At 39.6% G+C, this 17,500-nt stretch overlaps 1 protein-coding gene across 6 annotated transcripts in view; it reads left to right on the top strand.

Annotated features, from left to right (window-relative positions):
* The window catches only part of LOC128688261 (U8-agatoxin-Ao1a), a 223,137-nt gene extending 218,466 nt beyond the window's left edge, over window positions 1-4,671 (top strand). For 4 of the 6 annotated variants that reach the window (XM_053775980.2, XM_053775984.2, XM_053775979.2 and 1 more), the window contains one exon: window positions 3,565-4,671. In XM_053775980.2, coding sequence (XP_053631955.1) covers window positions 3,565-3,703 — 139 coding nt within the window. In that variant the 3' untranslated portion in view covers window positions 3,704-4,671. Of the gene's footprint in view, window positions 1-3,537 lie in introns of all 6 variants that reach the window. The other 2 variants (XM_053775981.2, XM_053775983.2) reach the window with 1 other exon arrangement.
* The last annotated feature ends 12,829 nt before the right edge of the window (window positions 4,672-17,500 follow it).

Genomic DNA, 17,500 nt, shown 5'->3' with positions numbered 1-17,500 from the left:
AGCCAGCCAGCATTTTGAAGTGATGAGAGAGAGAGAGAGAGAGAGAGAGAGAGAGAGAGAGAGAGAGAGAGAGAGAGAGAGAGAGAGAGAGAGAGAGAGGGAGAGACAGACATACAGACAGACAGGCAGACAGACAGAATAGAACGTACGGTGGCGGGGGGGGGGACACAAGGAACCTAAGGATCTATGGAACTTTATCACAAGTTAGTAAAGGAAAGGAGGGAGGGAGGATGAATGGATGGAGAGGCTGGGAATGAAAGTAACGATTTAAGAAACGACTTCCTTCGTCACCTACTCTCTCTCTCTCTCTCTCTCTCTCTCTCTCTCTCTCTCTCTCTCTCTCTCTCTCTCTGTCTTCTCTCTCTCCCTCTGCCTGTACTTGTATCTGTCTCTCTCCTCTTCCCACTTCATCTTTTTTGGGTGTTTGAAAGGAAGGACTCAGGAACGTAGAGGATAAAACAGACTTTGAAGAAACAATTAACCACAGGGATGACAGGAATGATTTTTTTCAGCTTTAATTTGGTAAGAAAGTGGAATGAATGATGTGGGCGAAGACGTACTGACGGTAGACTCCATATACAGCTCTAGCGATAGGTATAGAGAGAGCGAACGAGACTTGGAATTAATATACCCAGTAGTTTCCATCCTCCGGCCAGTGAATTCGGTAGTGAATCCAGCAGTGAATCCAGCAAGGTAAAAAGTTTAGAATCTTTAGAAGTCGTATCAATGAAGCTGGTGACTCGCGCTTGTTAGACTATTTGGCTCCTCCTCGACCACTGCTAGCCACAACTGTGATCTGATAATGGTCCAGCATGAGCCGAAATGTGTGAATAATCCGCACTGGCCACCTCAGACTACTTCTTCAAGGTTAATGGACTGTGCACATCATCCTTCCCTCTCCACTGCTGCTCTCTCCTTATTTTCCACCTCTGTATTCCACTCAAGAAATCTATCTGCCTGCGGAATAACGATACCTAACTGTTACACATCTATCCTATCTACGCTACTCTACTGTGGCTTTTATTCTCTTTAAATCACAGAAATAAAAGTTTTGGATAACCGAGGTCATCCAGTATCTCGAGCATGGACGACCAACATCTCATTCCCTCTAAAAAAAAACATATTTTTCTCTCCTGCGACTGGAGAGTCGTTGCCGTCTCGGAGGCTCAAGAAACCGGCCGAGTCGGAGGCTATCCTGGGTTTTGATATCCACCCAGGGTGAAATGCTTTCTGAATTTGGTATAAGTGGATCCAGTTCGTCCTTGAAGAAAAACTATTAGAGAGTTCCTAGAAGCGCAGCACAACCCGTATTCTGGCAGCCGTAGCAGCGCAAAATTTTAAGGAGGATTTTCATAACTTCGTTGGCGAGTAATTGTTATCTGAACGTAGTTTAAGCGGATGTTTCGTTCCTTGAAAAAAAAAGAGTAAAATAATCTTTCTGGTGTTATGAAGTTGGCAGTACCATAAAATAAAGTTGGTGTATATCCTGAGCTTTGATAACCGCTAGGGAGGAGAGATTTTTAATCTCTTGGGCCGTGTTGAGAGTGAGAGGAGAGAAGCGTTGAAGAAGTGAAGGTAGCGCAGATGAAGAGAGGGAGAGAGAGAGAGAGAGACAGAGAGAAGGGGGGATGGGTGGTGGATGGGGAGTGCGGCTGTGAAGGGAAGGTAGAAGTGACGGAGAAGAGGGAGTGCAGAAAGAGTACAGAGAGATAGAGAATTGTGTTGGGATATGGGGAAGGCGGTGGAGGGTATTTGGGTGGGGGGGGGATGGGAGGAGATATGTAAATGTCGTGCTGAATAGGTAAAATTAGTCAGTTAGCAAGAACTCATTCAAAATTAAGTCCTTTCTAAAAATTTCTCGTATACGTTTAAAGATATATATTTTTTTCATTTATGTTAACGTAAAAATAAAATAACTTGTACCAAAAGAACCTTAGAAAACTTACCTAACCTTATTATAACAAGCGCAATTTAATTTAGCCTAATCCAATTAAATATATTTTAGATAAATTTACAGTAGTTTAATACTAAACAAACACAGTGAAATATATTTTTTTCGTTAGGTTCAGAATGATTTTTGTGAAATTATTGCATACACAAATTTTCGCTTGTGTTATTCGGCAAGAAGAGCGTTGCTATTTAAGCTAAAATCGCAAGTTTTGCCTATTCGGCACGACATATATATATATATATATATATATATATATATATATATATATATATATATATATATATATATATATATATTCAGAATTGCATGAAGGTCTCCTGAGGTTATCCATGTGCATGTAACATGCATTATTATTAGCTACATTAATTAAAGTTATTAGTTCTCATCTTCTTAGAAATTACCCTTATATACTGAATAAATTGTAAATCATTTAGATTACATAGAAATAAGATAATTTACATAATTATAGATACAAATAATTTATATAATTTAATAGCATTTGTTTTGAGCTATAACTATTAAGTTTCATTCTCACGCACGCATCAGTAGTATCGTCAGTTGCCTGCCTAAGATATCTCAAAGTAGTCCTTGAGACTTGCAGCTTCTAAGATACTGTATCTCAAAATTATGTCTTTTTGTATACATCTATGATGTCTTAAAGTAATGCCTTAAGACTTATTTCTCAATGACACTTCTTGGAATTTACATCTACGGTGTCTTAGAGAAATTCTTGAGATTTGCGTCTGAAATAAGCTGTGCAGTGAAGTGCATGCTTTCACCTCCAGCAGTGATATAAACATTCTAACATTCTAGTATAGTCTTAGTATGCCGTTTTTCTTTACTTAGCAATCTCAAGATCTAATTCTAACATCAATTGTCTTGTTTTCCCCCCATCCAGTGGATTTCTTGTGTCATGGCAACTTGACTGCTACAAGCCTTCATCCATATTTTGTTTCCCAATTTCTTCCTGTAGGACATTCAGTTTTGTTGAAGACTCTCTGGCTTCCTAGGTACGATTCCTCCTTCAGACTTTGAAGGTATGAGATTAGTGCATCTAGAGTTTGGATTGCAGGTAGATTTTTTTAATGCAAGATTGATCTCTAACGTAAGAATGGCTTTTTATATATTGTCCTTACTATCTCCGTCTCTTGTCCTGGACTCCAGTTGCACTCCTCCGTCTCTTCCTTTGCTGATATTTTATTTTAATCCTCTTCCGTCCGTCTTCCAAGCCTCTTCTTCGCCATTGCACTCGTATATTGCTTGCCACGCTCTTTCTCCTCCTTCCAGAACCCCCATCGTATCCCTTGCCTGAATTAGTCTTCCTATTCCTTGCTTGCTTGCAACACTTCTTATCCTTTTTCTCCCTTTCTTATTGCAGTAATCCTTGTCCTCCAAGCAATACTATTTCCATGTTTGCAGCACTATTACTCTCCCTTCCACCTTGCTTGCAGTACTGTTACTTCCCCTTCCTTCTTTCTTGCAACATTTCTCCTTCTCCTCCTCCTCCTTGCAACACACCGTCGCCAACTCGCCAACATTGTCATCATCACCAAACAGCAGTTCTTCCTTTCTTATTGTCTGTTCAGACGTTCTTCCTACATCTACCTTTTTAGGAGGTCGTGCATCCGCCGCGGGGGGACGTGCGATCACCGACCCAACGACTGCTGCTACAACTCCTCTTGCCGTTGCAACCTGTGGGGGACCAACTGCCGCTGCCAACGCATGGGCCTCTTCCAACAATGGGGCAAGTAAGTCCCTCTGCCCACGGTGATCCTGGGGGACCGCACCGCACCTCGACTCGCTCCTCTGTCGCCATTGTCTTCCTTCAGCGTACACTACCCTACCTACCTGTAGCTGTGATTCGTCGGATGCCCTTACTGCTACTAACACCACCACACTGTCGTTATCTTCTTCCGAAACATCTCCCGCTGGACCTCCAAAATGTCACCCTGATAGCCACGTCTCATGACATTGTATCTACCGAGTGTACATATCAACACTGAAGAATACACCACATCCGTCGGTAAATTTGAAACATTATGGACTATGTTTTTAGGTTAACAGAGTTTATCCTCATTACGTTTTCTGTGACAGTAAAAATTAATGACATGCTCCCACATTGTGTTTTCTGTGCAGGTAAGAATTAATGACATTCCCATATTGTGTTTCTTGCAAGGGTAAGAATTACTGACATGCTCCCATTTTATGTTTCCTGTGACAGTAAGAATTAATGACATGCTCCCATATTACAGCATGTTTCCTGTGACAGTATGATTTAGTAACATGTTCCCGTATTATGTTTCCCATGAGGCAATTATTTAACTGAGTTGCCCGGTCATCTGTTGACCATGACGGAAGTTGGTCGAGGTCAGCGTAGCGTCTCCCACTACCTATGTGTCGTGTGTCACATTATATAGTTCAGGTAGTGTTATTCTTGGTAACCTTCGCTAAGTTATTCATGAATGTATTTTGGTTGTGTATCAGATATGAACTGTAACTACGGTGTGAGTATTCGTCATTGGCCGATCCCCTCCTCCAGCCACTTGAATTAGCCAATCACAATACCCATACCTCGAAGCCAGGATCTGATTGGGTATACTCCAGCCACATACCCTAATTAGGTTTTGGCTTGACATATCTCCTTGTATCTTTTGAAATTGAACAGAGTTTTAAAAAAAAGAGTGAATATCGGATAATATATATAATAAAGTGTCTATGTGTACGCTCTTTTATTTCTCATTCATTCCTATAACTTTATTGTTTTTATCAACGAGTCTAATAAATGAAGGAAATGACGGTGATTGAGCTCTTAATGACACCCAGATGGCAACACCTGCGTCGTATTTCAGATATTTCTTTGTTTGCTATCTACATAAAGCCCCTCAGGGAAGGTTCCTTGTTGTTGGTGAGGGGCTCTTGATTTAGGGAATTGGATCTGTGCTCCAGTTCCCCGAATTAAGCCTGAATGCCTTCCACATCCCCCCCCCAGGCGCTGTATAATCCTACGGGTTTAGCGCTTCCCCTTGATTATAATATAATAATAATAATATCTACATAAACACACACACACACACACACGCACACACACACTCACACACACACACACACACACACACACACATACACACACACACACACACACACACACACACTCACACACACACACACACACTTGACTAATAATTAACAAAGTCATCTGATAATCTTGATAATTCAACAATAACCATAAAACAAAAGACAGAAAGCATCTCAATAAAGACGCCAAAACTTTATTATTATTATTATTATTATTATTAATATTTTAATATTTTTTTATTAACACATCGGCCGTCTCCCACCAAGGTAGGGTGGCCCAAAAAAGAAAAACTTTCATCATCCACTCCATCACTGTATTGACAGAGGTGCGCTTACACTACAGCTATAAAACTGCAACATTAACACCCCTCCTTAAACTTTGGAGTCCAGTCCCTGGACCAATTATGTACCTCTGTAATCTTTTGACTACCGCCCACAGGATGGGTATGGGGTGCATAATAAACATATTAAACTAAATCCTTCAGAGTGCAGGCACTGTACTTCCCATCTCCAGGACTTAAGTCTGGCCTGCCAGTTTCCCTGAATCCCTTCATAAATGTTACCTTCCTTACACTCCAACAGCACATCAAGTCCTAAAAAACACTTGTCTCAATTCGCTCCTGTCTAACACTCTTACGTATGCTTGTTGGAAGTCCAAGCCGCTCTCACACAAAACCTCCTTTACCCCCTCCCTCCAACCTTTCCTAGGCCGATCTCTACCCTGCTTTCCCTCCACTACAGATTTATACACTCTCGAAGTCATTTTATTTTGTACCATCCTCTCTATATGCCCGAACCACCTCAACAACCCTCCTCAGCCCTCTGGGTAATCCCGCACCTCCTCCTAATGTCCAAACTACGAATTCTCTGCATTATATTCACACCACACATTGCCCTCAGACATGACATCTCCACTGCATCCAGTTTTCTCCTTGTTGCAACATTCACCATCCATATTGCACCCCCATATTATTATACATGGCGAAGTGCACATAGTGCCTTGAGAATGGGAGATTATCAGATTTGATCCGAGGAAGGACAGAAGAGGGATGCCTCTAATTTCTTGGACCAGGATTCCCGTCACCAGCATCAATGCATCTCTCTTGAAGGCATCTTCAACTCAACTGAGAGGCATCTTTAATGCGACTCAACAGTATCTTACCCAAGCTGCAGCTCCTTGGTCGCTATTACAGGTAAGTTAATGGGGAACGGTAAGTAGCAATAAAAAAAAACTTAGCCAATGAGAAAATGGAAAAAAAATCTGGTAAGTTTGTTATTGCTGAAAAGCTTGATCAGGGACCGGGCCGCGGGGGGCATTGACCCCCGGAACTCCCTTCGGGTAAACTCCTGGTATAGGCTGTGAGCTGGTATCTTCTGCTCATTTCAAAGTTGTAGATCTCTAAGTTAAACTAAGACCTCACAGGTACCTATTTACTGCTAGGTGATCGAGGGTACTCTCTGCGTGGAGACTAACGGAACCAGTGATAGCAAAGGACATTCTTGAAAGATATCCAAGAAACCCACACAGCTTAAGATATCAGCAATATATAAATTTCCTGGTGAAGACTTCTTACCTTCCCAGGTTGACAAACTGGCCGACAACTTTCCACCAGAATCACTGAACGTGGAGCATCAGTTAGATCTGCTCGCTTGAACGTTGAACTTTTCCACTATTTTTAACTCCCCGGAAAAATTTTCTCTTGTTTTTCTGTTTATAATATTTAGCTGTTTTTTTTAATTACATATAAAAAATAAATAAAATCTCGGATTCGCAAACGGACGAAATTATTCGCAAACATTATCCTTCAGCCAACAGCAGGATTCGAACCTGCCTCAGAGTACACAGTACTCTATCCACACAGCCACTCTGGCTAAAATGTTCTCCTGAACTAATCTGCTTGGATTCCTGCTCATTTCTTTAACATTGCAAGCTCCTGATGAAGTGTTGATTGTATCACGAAAGGCCTAGAGCTATCAATAAACTCCCCTTGTGGTGTTGTTTTGCATCATGCATCGCTTATTCGCGATTATATATACATCAATGCACCACGCAGAAACAAGCGGACATATAAAGAACGATCGCAGTCAGAAGTTCGACTCCCGCTGACTACGATCTTTCTCTGTAAATATATTTATTATCTTTCATTATAAATTAATGATTTTTACCCAAAAATATGCAAAATTTATTGGACATTTGTTAAAAACCACTCACAGTTCCCAGTGCAGCTTCAAATGTATAGATCTTAGGAAACAAATCTCATACAAACCCACCCGAGCTTCAAGATCTTACCTAGACAGTGACGACCAAACGCGATCACCATATTCGCTCCTGAAGCCAATATTTCAGGCCTGGGATCTCTGACAGCAGGTCAACGCTTGGCTGGCCTCACCGTGCACGTGACGCCGCCTCAGATGTCATCATCTGGTCCGTCTCTTATGTGATGCTGCGTTAAGTCGAGACCAACTCTTCCATTATGAATCAAAATTTTTTCTCGCCTTGTGCTATATGTTCTGTAGGAGGGCTCAGTGTATGTGCCCTGAGAGGTTTGTATCTGTTAGTGTATATACCTTGAGAGGTTTGTATCTGTTAGTGTATATACCCTGAGAGGTTTGTATCTGTCAGTGTATATACCCTGAGAGGTTTGTATCTGTTAGTGTATATACCCTGAGAGGTTTGTATCTGTTAGTGTATATACCCTGAGAGGTTTGTATCTGTCAGTGTATATACCCTGAGAGGTTTGTATCTGTCAGTGTATATACCCTGAGAGATTTGTATCTGTCAGTGTATATACTCTGAGAGGTTTGTATCTGTAAATGTATATACCCTGAGAGGTGTGTATCTCTCAGTGTATATAACATGAGAGGTGTGTATCTCTCAGTGTATATACCCTAGGAAGTGTGTATCTCTCGGTATATATACGCTGAGAGGTGTGTATCTCTCAGTGTATATACCCTGAGAGGTGTGTATCTCTCAGTATATATACTCTGAGAGGTGTGTATCTCTCAGTATATATACCCTGAGAGATGACTCAAGAAATCGTAATGACACGATTGCAAATAAACCATACCCCCCGCCGGGATTGAACCCGCGGTCATAGAGTCTCAAAACTCCAGCCCGTCGCGTTAGCCACTAGACCAGCTGGAGATTCGTCTGTAAAAACTTGCATTTGTGGTCACAGAGGTGCCTGTGCTAACTTTCCTATGGTGTAGAAATATACCTAGTTGGATGAATCTTATTGTGGCTAGCTGGTCTAGTGGCTAACGCGACGGGCTGGAGTTTTGAGACTCTATGACCGCGGGTTCAATCCCGGCCGGGGGTATGGTTTATACTCTGAGAGGTGTGTATATCTCAGTATATATAGCCTGAGAGGTGTGTCTCTCAGTATATATACCCTGAGAGGTGTGTATTTCTTAGTGTATGTATCCTTGAGGGGTGTGCATTTCTCATTGTACATACCCCTGAGAGGTATGTACCTCTCAGTATTTATACCCTAGGAGGCATATATATCTCAGTGTATCTCTCGATGTACATATCATGAGAGGTATTTATCTCTAAATGCATTTAACCTCAGATATGTGTATCTCCTAATTTATATAACCTGAGAGGTGTGTATCTCTCAGTGTATATACCTGAAGTGCATCTCTCAATATATATATAGAGAGAAAGTTTACTTTAATCCCTATTTTAGGTATTAAAGTTCCTTTGCAGCCTTAAAAATGACCATCATCCAGCCGACAGGCCTTCAACCAAATAATCCAAACACCTAATACAGCAATGAGGGTAAATGCAACGAAAGTTTGTACCTGTCAATGTAAACACAAGTATGTCTTACTTTAATCCCAATTTTAAGAACCACGGCAATGATGATGGGTTGTGGTCAGGTGTAGCCGATATAATCCTCGTGCAGATGATAACTCTTAAACCTGCTAATTCACCTAAAATCTTCAGTAGAAACTACGGCAGAGGAATCATTATGAAACATTCTGGTGAATATTTAGCAACTGCTTGTTGATGAGGCTTAATGAGCATCAACTACAAGAAGATCATTAAGGCTGCAAGTCTCCGGTAAACCACCAGTCAAAAATACATTAATTCCTAAAAGTGTATCTCTGTTAATGTATTTTTGGTTTCAAATAAAGTTTATATATATATATATATATATATATATATATATATATATATATATATATATATATATATATATATATATATATATATATATATATATATATATATATATATATATATATATATATATATATATATATATATATATGTATATATATAAATATATATATATATATATATATATATATATATATATATATATATATATATATATATATATATATATATATATATATATATATATATATATATATATTTTATTATCACACCGGCCGATTCCCACCAAGGCAGGGTGGCCCGAAAAAGAAAAACTTTCACCATCATTCACTCCATCACTGTCTTGCCAGAAGGGTGCTTTACACTACAGTTTTTAAACTGCAACATTAACACCCCTCCTTCAGAGTGCAGGCACTGTACTTCCCATCTCCAGGACTCAAGTCCGGCCTGCCGGTTTCCCTGAATCCCTTCATAAATGTTACTTTGCTCACACTCCAACAGCACGTCAAGTATTAAAAAACCATTTGTCTCCATTCACTCCTATCAAACACGCTCACGCATGCCTGCTGGAAGTCCAAGCCCCTCGCACACAAAACCTCCTTTACCCCCTCCCTCCAACCCTTCCTAGGCCGACCCCTACCCCGCCTTCCTTCCACTACAGACTGATACACTCTTGAAGTCATTCTGTTTCGCTCCATTCTCTCTACATGTCCGAACCACCTCAACAACCCTTCCTCAGCCCTCTGGACAACAGTTTTGGTAATCCCGCACCTCCTCCTAACTTCCAAACTACGAATTCTCTGCATTATATTCACACCACACATTGCCCTCAGACATGACATCTCCACTGCCTCCAGCCTTCTCCTCGCTGCAACATTCATCACCCACGCTTCACACCCATATAAGAGCGTTGGTAAAACTATACTCTCATACATTCCCCTCTTTGCCTCCAAGGACAAAGTTCTTTGTCTCCACAGACTCCTAAGTGCACCACTCACTCTTTTTCCCTCATCAATTCTATGATTCACCTCATCTTTCATAGACCCATCCGCTGACACGTCCACTCCCAAATATCTGAATACGTTCACCTCCTCCATACTCTCTCCCTCCAATCTGATATTCAATCTTTCATCACCTAATCTTTTTGTTATCCTCATAACCTTACTCTTTCCTGTATTCACCTTTAATTTTCTTCTTTTGCACACCCTACCAAATTCATCCACCAATCTCTGCAACTTCTCTTCAGAATCTCCCAAGAGCACAGTGTCATCAGCAAAGAGCAGCTGTGACAACTCCCACTTTGTGTGTGATTCTTTATCTTTTAACTCCACGCCTCTTGCCAAGACCCTCGCATTTACTTCTCTTACAACCCCATCTATAAATATATTAAACAACCACGGTGACATCACACATCCTTGTCTAAGGCCTACTTTTACTGGGAAAAAATTTTCCCTCTTTCCTACATACTCTAACTTGAGCCTCACTATCCTCGTAAAAACTCTTCACTGCTTTCAGTAACCTACCTCCTACACCATACACTTGCAACATCTGCCACATTGCCCCCCCTATCCACCCTGTCATACGCCTTTTCCAAATCCATAAATGCCACAAAGACCTCTTTAGCCTTATCTAAATACTGTTCACTTATATGTTTCACTGTAAACACCTGGTCCACACACCCCCTACCTTTCCTAAAGCCTCCTTGTTCATCTGCTATCCTATTCTCCGTCTTACTCTTAATTCTTTCAATTATAACTCTACCATACACTTTACCAGGTACACTCAACAGACTTATCCCCCTATAATTTTTGCACTCTCTTTTATCCCCTTTGCCTTTATACAAAGGAACTATGCATGCTCTCTGCCAATCCCTAGGTACCTTACCCTCTTCCATACATTTATTAAATAATTGCACCAACCACTCCAAAACTATATCCCCACCTGCTTTTAACATTTCTATCTTTATCCCATCAATCCCGGCTGCCTTACCCCCTTTCATTTTACCTACTGCCTCACGAACTTCCCCCACACTCACAACTGGCTCTTCCTCACTCCTACAAAATGTTATTCCTCCTTGCCCTATACACGAAATCACAGCTTCCCTATCTTCATCAACATTTAACAATTCCTCAAAATATTCCTTCCATCTTCCCAATACCTCTAACTCTCCATTTAATAACTCTCCTCTCCTATTTTTAACTGACAAATCCATATATATATATATATACATATATATATATATATATATATAAATATATATATATATATATATATAAATATATATATATATATATATGTATGTATATATATATATTAACACGTCGGCCGTTTCCCACCGAGGTAGGGTGACTCCTCCCCCATAAAAAAAAAAAAAACTTTGATCGTCATTCAACACTTTCATCATCACTCATACATAATCACTGTCTTTGCAGAGTCGCTCAGATACAACAATTTAGACGTGCCTCCAAACTGCCAATTTCCCAAACCCCTCCTGTAAAGTGCAGGTATTGTACTTCCCATTTCCAGGATTCAAGTCCGGCTAAGCGGTTTCCTTGAATCCCTTCAAGTGTGAGCAGTGTAATAGTACCCTGCTCACACTCCAACAGCTCGTCAGATCCCAAAAACCATTCGTCTCCATTCAATCCTAACACGCTCACGCATGCTTGCTGAAAGTCCAAGCCCATCGCCCACAAAACCTCATTTACCCCCTCCCTCCAACCTTTTCGAGGACGACCCTTACCCCGCCTTCCTTTCCCTACAGATTTATATGCTCTTCAAGCCATTCTACTTTGATCCATTCTCTCTAAATAATCAAACCACCTTAACAACCCCTCTGCAGCCCTCTGACTAGTACTTTTAGTACCTGCACATATCTCAATTTCCACACTACGAATTTTCTGCATAACATTTACACCACAGATTGCACTTAGACACGACATCTCTACTGCCTCCAGCGACTTTCTTACTGCAGCATTTAAAACCCATGCTTCACACCCATATGAGAGTGTTGGTACCACTATACTCTCCTACATTTCCCTCCTTGCCTCCATGACAACTTTTTTTTTTATCTCCCCAGATACCTCAACGAGCATTCACCTCTTTTCCTTCATCAACTCTATGATTTATATCATCCTTCATAAACCCATCCACTGAAAAGTCAACTCCCAAATATCTGACTATAATCAATAAGAAGGTACCACCTGTAGCACTAGACTGGGGACCTTCAGCCTAAGAAAAGAGAATAAACGAACTTTAGGGAAAATATATATAAATATAAATATATATATATATATATATTTCGCAAGAGCAGGCGAAATATACACAAACACTGATCTCTGGGTAAAGGAGACTCGAACCTACGAACAAGGTACGCAGTGCTATACCATTCTCACCTCACTGGTCCAGTGAGGTGAGAATGGTATAGCACTGCGTACCTGGTTCGTAGGTTCGAGTCTCCTTTACCCAGAGATCAGTGTTTATATATATATATATATATATATATATATATATATATATATATATATATATATATATATATATATATGAATAAATGAAACTGGTCAGTTTCAAAGAACTCATTTAAAATTAAGTTCTTTCTAAAATTTCCTCTTATACATTTAAAGATATATATTTTTTTCATTTATGTTACTGTAAAAAATAGTAATTTTGTACCAAAAGAACCTTAGAAAACTTACGTAACCCTATTATAACAAACACAATTTAATTTAGCCTAATCCAACTAAATATATTTTAGATAAATATAAGAGAAAATTTTAAAAAGGACTTAATTTTAAATGATAAAATTAAATTATACAATTTTCTCAATCCTTGATATATAAATAAAAATGTTACGCAAAAACGGATACTCGAAAAATTAAAAAAAAAAGAAAAACTATTTTTATGAAAGGATTTACAGTATAACACAATTAAATATACACAGTGAGGTGTATATCTCCCACTGTAATTGCAGCGATAGTTGTGTATCTTAGTGTATATTCATTTAGAGTTTATCTAGACCAAGAAAACTAAATTATTAGAAAACATTTCAAGGCTCTAGTTTATCTTCGTTAGTTCAAACAAAGTCCACAAGAAAAAAAAATAAAATTTTTTGATAGAAAAAAACACATAAACATATTGAAAATACAAGTGGAGGTGTCTTACCATCAGGGAACAACCCGGAGACTGAGACACATGTGCAACATCTGGGTATCTTTATTGTAGACGTTTCGCCGTCCAGTGGCTTTATCAATACAAATTCTAGGACATAACTTGTCTTCAAGTTATGTCCTAGAATTTGTATTGATAAAGCCACTGGATGGCGAAACGTCTACAATAAAGATACCCAGATGTTGCACATGTGTCTTAATCTCATCTTGTCGGTATTATATACCATTCGTACACAACCCAGAGACTGCATGAAATTACACATCCTGGTTTTTCTAACCCTAATAAACTTGGTAATCGTTTTTAAAACAACGAAAGAGCCTCTGTCTCCATGGAAGCTCCAGGTGTCTGGAGCTTCAAATGTCTACAGATACCTGAAGCTTCAAATGTCTGCAGATACCTGGAGCTTCAAATGTCTGCAGATACATGAAGCTTCAAATGTCTGCAGATACCTGGAGCTTCAAATGTCTGCAGATACCTGAAGTTTCAAATGTCTGCAGATACCTGAAGCTTCAAATGTCTGCAGATACCTGGAGTTTCAAATGTCTGCAGATACCTGGAGCTTCAAATGTCTGCAGATACCTGAAGCTTCAAATGTCTGCAGATACCTGAAGCTTCAAATGTCTGCAGATACCTGAAGCTTCAAATGTCAGCAGATACCTGGAGCTTCAAATGTCTGCAGATACCTGAAGCTTCAAATGTCTGCAGATACCTGGAGCTTTCCTGTTTGAACTTACTCAGTACAAACAGGAAAAGAAAGTTCAGAGTTCTGCAAACACATGGAGATTTAGAATTACTCTGTCACCTGGAAAGAAGCTACTATCATCACACTCCAGCACACCTGCCCACACCTGACGTAAATAACCGAGTCTGCATTTACTGACACCCAAAAGAATTTCAACACGTCAAGGGGATAATGGAGACTCTTACTGCCAAATTTGGTTAACAGAAACACATTTCTTCTCAGCTACTGTTAGATCATGAACAGGACAACCATTCAACACACCAATATAACATTATAACTTAACAGTATCAGCACAGTATTATAAGTTAATAACTTACCAGTAGAATAATAATGTGTTATGTCTTCTGGCCCACGCTAGGTAGATACATCCTCTTCTAATTTAACATTCTACACATTATACTTGCCTAAATAACAAAAAAGGCACAATACCGTGACTGGAACGATACACAAATAACCCGCACATAAAAGAGAGAAGCTTACGACGACGTTTCGGTCCGACTTGGACCATTTACAAAGCCACACTAACTAACTTTTGTAGCTATCAAAGTTTTTATCTTCTCTGATCCTATGCTGGCGTGATCCAGTAGGCCATTTTGTTTTACAATTTTATAATATTATAGAACAATGAATCATGCCTACTGGCCTATGTTAGGGAGGACCGTCACAATGTAACCTTCTCAACTTTGTATGTGGGAGACGCAATATACATTATTTTTTTCCATTGTTACTTTCTTGTCTACATGTGGGAACCACAAGAATATATATGGAAGTGATGATAGTCTCATACAGAAACACCTACACTCTCGTCAGTGACATAAACCCAGATGCACTTGGGTATTAAGTATGTGATTTTTGTATGCTTTAAGCTCAGCAGCTACAATTCGCATAAGGAAAAATTGTATGAAAATACTCCGAGGGATTTATAGAATCAGCCTTTTTTGAGAATTGAGATATCTTGTATTAATAAATCAGGCCATAATACATACGTTTTTGTTTATAGTATTGGGTTAAACCCAGCACAGTAACACCACTGATTGCTTTACCGCTGAGTGTACACGGGAGAATACGGGTAAAAAATCCATATATACTAGAATACTTGGGAGTCCACTTTGAGGCTATGTACCGAGAAGAGCAATATTTGTACTTCTATCCAGATTAAGGATTGACAAATGTTATCTAAGTGGACGAGTCAATGATAGGAAAAACTGGAGGCTTTCTTCTTCCCTCTCCCCATCCCTGCAATCCCTCTGTCTACTGCCGTCGAGTGACTAACCTCCCATTAAATGATTAAAACCCGCGTCACGCTGCAGTTTAGCCCCCTGACTACCAGCTGTGACGAGTTTGCTGCAGCAATAACACCATGAATCTCCATCAACTTCAAATCATCACAGCATCAGAAACGAGTTATCTTTCAGTGACAAAACAAATTAATCCCAAAATAAATTATTCGACAAATAAATTTACACCGCTGACAAAAAGTGCATTTCGAATGGTATCATAAACATTAACATTAAAAACATAAATTAACAGAAGATAATTTCGGCAGGGAAATGTTAACTAATAAACTGACTTTTAGGCAAAAAAAAAACATCAAACGTTGAATTATATGTAAATAATTTACTGAAAATATGTTGTTCCAACAAGAAATATAGTGCTTAAAAAGGCACATATGTATATACAGGTATATATTGTGCTTAAAAATGCATATATGCGTTTACACAGAAACTGTATACACGGTGTTTACATGAATATGTAGATATCCTTAGAAATCTATAGATCCTCTATATAAATTGATACGGGTTTGTACGGTGTTGTTACAAGTGCATTCGATGTTAACGAAATCATATTTGTCTCTTACGAAGGTTATATCTTTACCGTATTGTTATTACAGCATAAGACACCTGAATGACTATCTAAACACTAAAAGAAATAGTCAAAAACTGAAAATGGTAATAATAATAACAATAACAACAACAACAATAATAATAATAATAATAATAATAATAATAATAATAATAATAATAATAATAATAATAATAATAATAATAATAATAATAATAATAATATTATTATTATTATTATTATTATTATTATTATTATTATTATTATTATTATTATTATTATTATTATTTTTATTATTAAGATTATTAGTATAAAAATTGTTACGCATTTATTGATCCTAACGTATACCAAAAATTTTCTATATTTAATAAATTCTGTTTCCAATTTTAATTCCTTTTAATTCTTCAACAACAAAGAGTAAAGAACTTTTTTTTATGCAGAAATACTGCTGTACATTAACATCTGCATTCAAGACAGGTGAAATTGCATATCTAGAAAATGTACAGAGAACCTTTACTGCACATAAGTTCCATCAAACACCTTAACTACTGGGAACACCTGGAAGCACTTGATTTGTACTCACTGGAGTGCAGGCGAGAGAGATACATCATAATCTACACCTGGACAATCCTAGAGAGACTGGTCTCTAATCTCTACACAGAAATCACTCCCTACGAAAGCAACAAGTGTTCGGGGCCCAAGACCGTTCAACAGCCTCCTACCAGCCATAAAGGGAATTACCAATAGACCCCTGGTTCCCTTCAAGAGGGATCTGGACAGATATCTAAAGTCAGTGCCGGATCAGCCGGGTTGTGGTTCCTACGTTGAACTACGTGCGGCCAGTAGTAACAGCCTAGTTGATCAGGCTCTGATCCACCGGGAGGCTTGGTCATGGACCGGGCTGCGGGGGCATTGATCCTGGGAATACCTTCCAGTTAGACTCCGGGGAAGTAGATTGCGTCACCATCTAAATCAAGACACATTTCACACCTCCCTCACCACAACACACGTCACACCTCCCTCACCACAACACACGTCACACCTCCCTCACCACAACACACGTCACACCTCCCTCACCACAACACACGTCACACCTCCCTCACCACAACACACGTCACACCTCCCTCACCACAACACACGTCACACCTCCCTCACCACAACACACGTCACACCTCCCTCACCACAACACACGTCACACCTCCCTCACCACAACACACGTCACACCTCCCTCACCACAACACACGTCACACCTCCCTCACCACAACACACGTCACACCTCCCTCACCACAACACACGTCACACCTCCCTCACCACAACACACGTCACACCTTCCTCACCATGACACACCGCACACATCCCTGACCACGACACACCGCACACATCCCTCACCATGACACACCGCACACATCCCTCACCATGACACACCTCACACATCCCTCACCACGACACACGCCCCACCTCCCTCACCACGACATCTCATGCATAGAGAGGATAGGATAATAAGTCTCAACTTTGTACGTCTCACTCATCATCCCAGACCTCATTACTCCAGGCAGGAAATTTATTTTTGAGAAAACATCATTTTCTTGTCTGAGAC

The sequence above is a fragment of the Cherax quadricarinatus genome, chromosome 19 (genome assembly GCF_038502225.1).
Source record: "Cherax quadricarinatus isolate ZL_2023a chromosome 19, ASM3850222v1, whole genome shotgun sequence".
Lineage (NCBI taxonomy): Eukaryota > Metazoa > Arthropoda > Malacostraca > Decapoda > Parastacidae > Cherax > Cherax quadricarinatus.
This window is presented reverse-complemented; position numbering and strand designations above follow the sequence as displayed.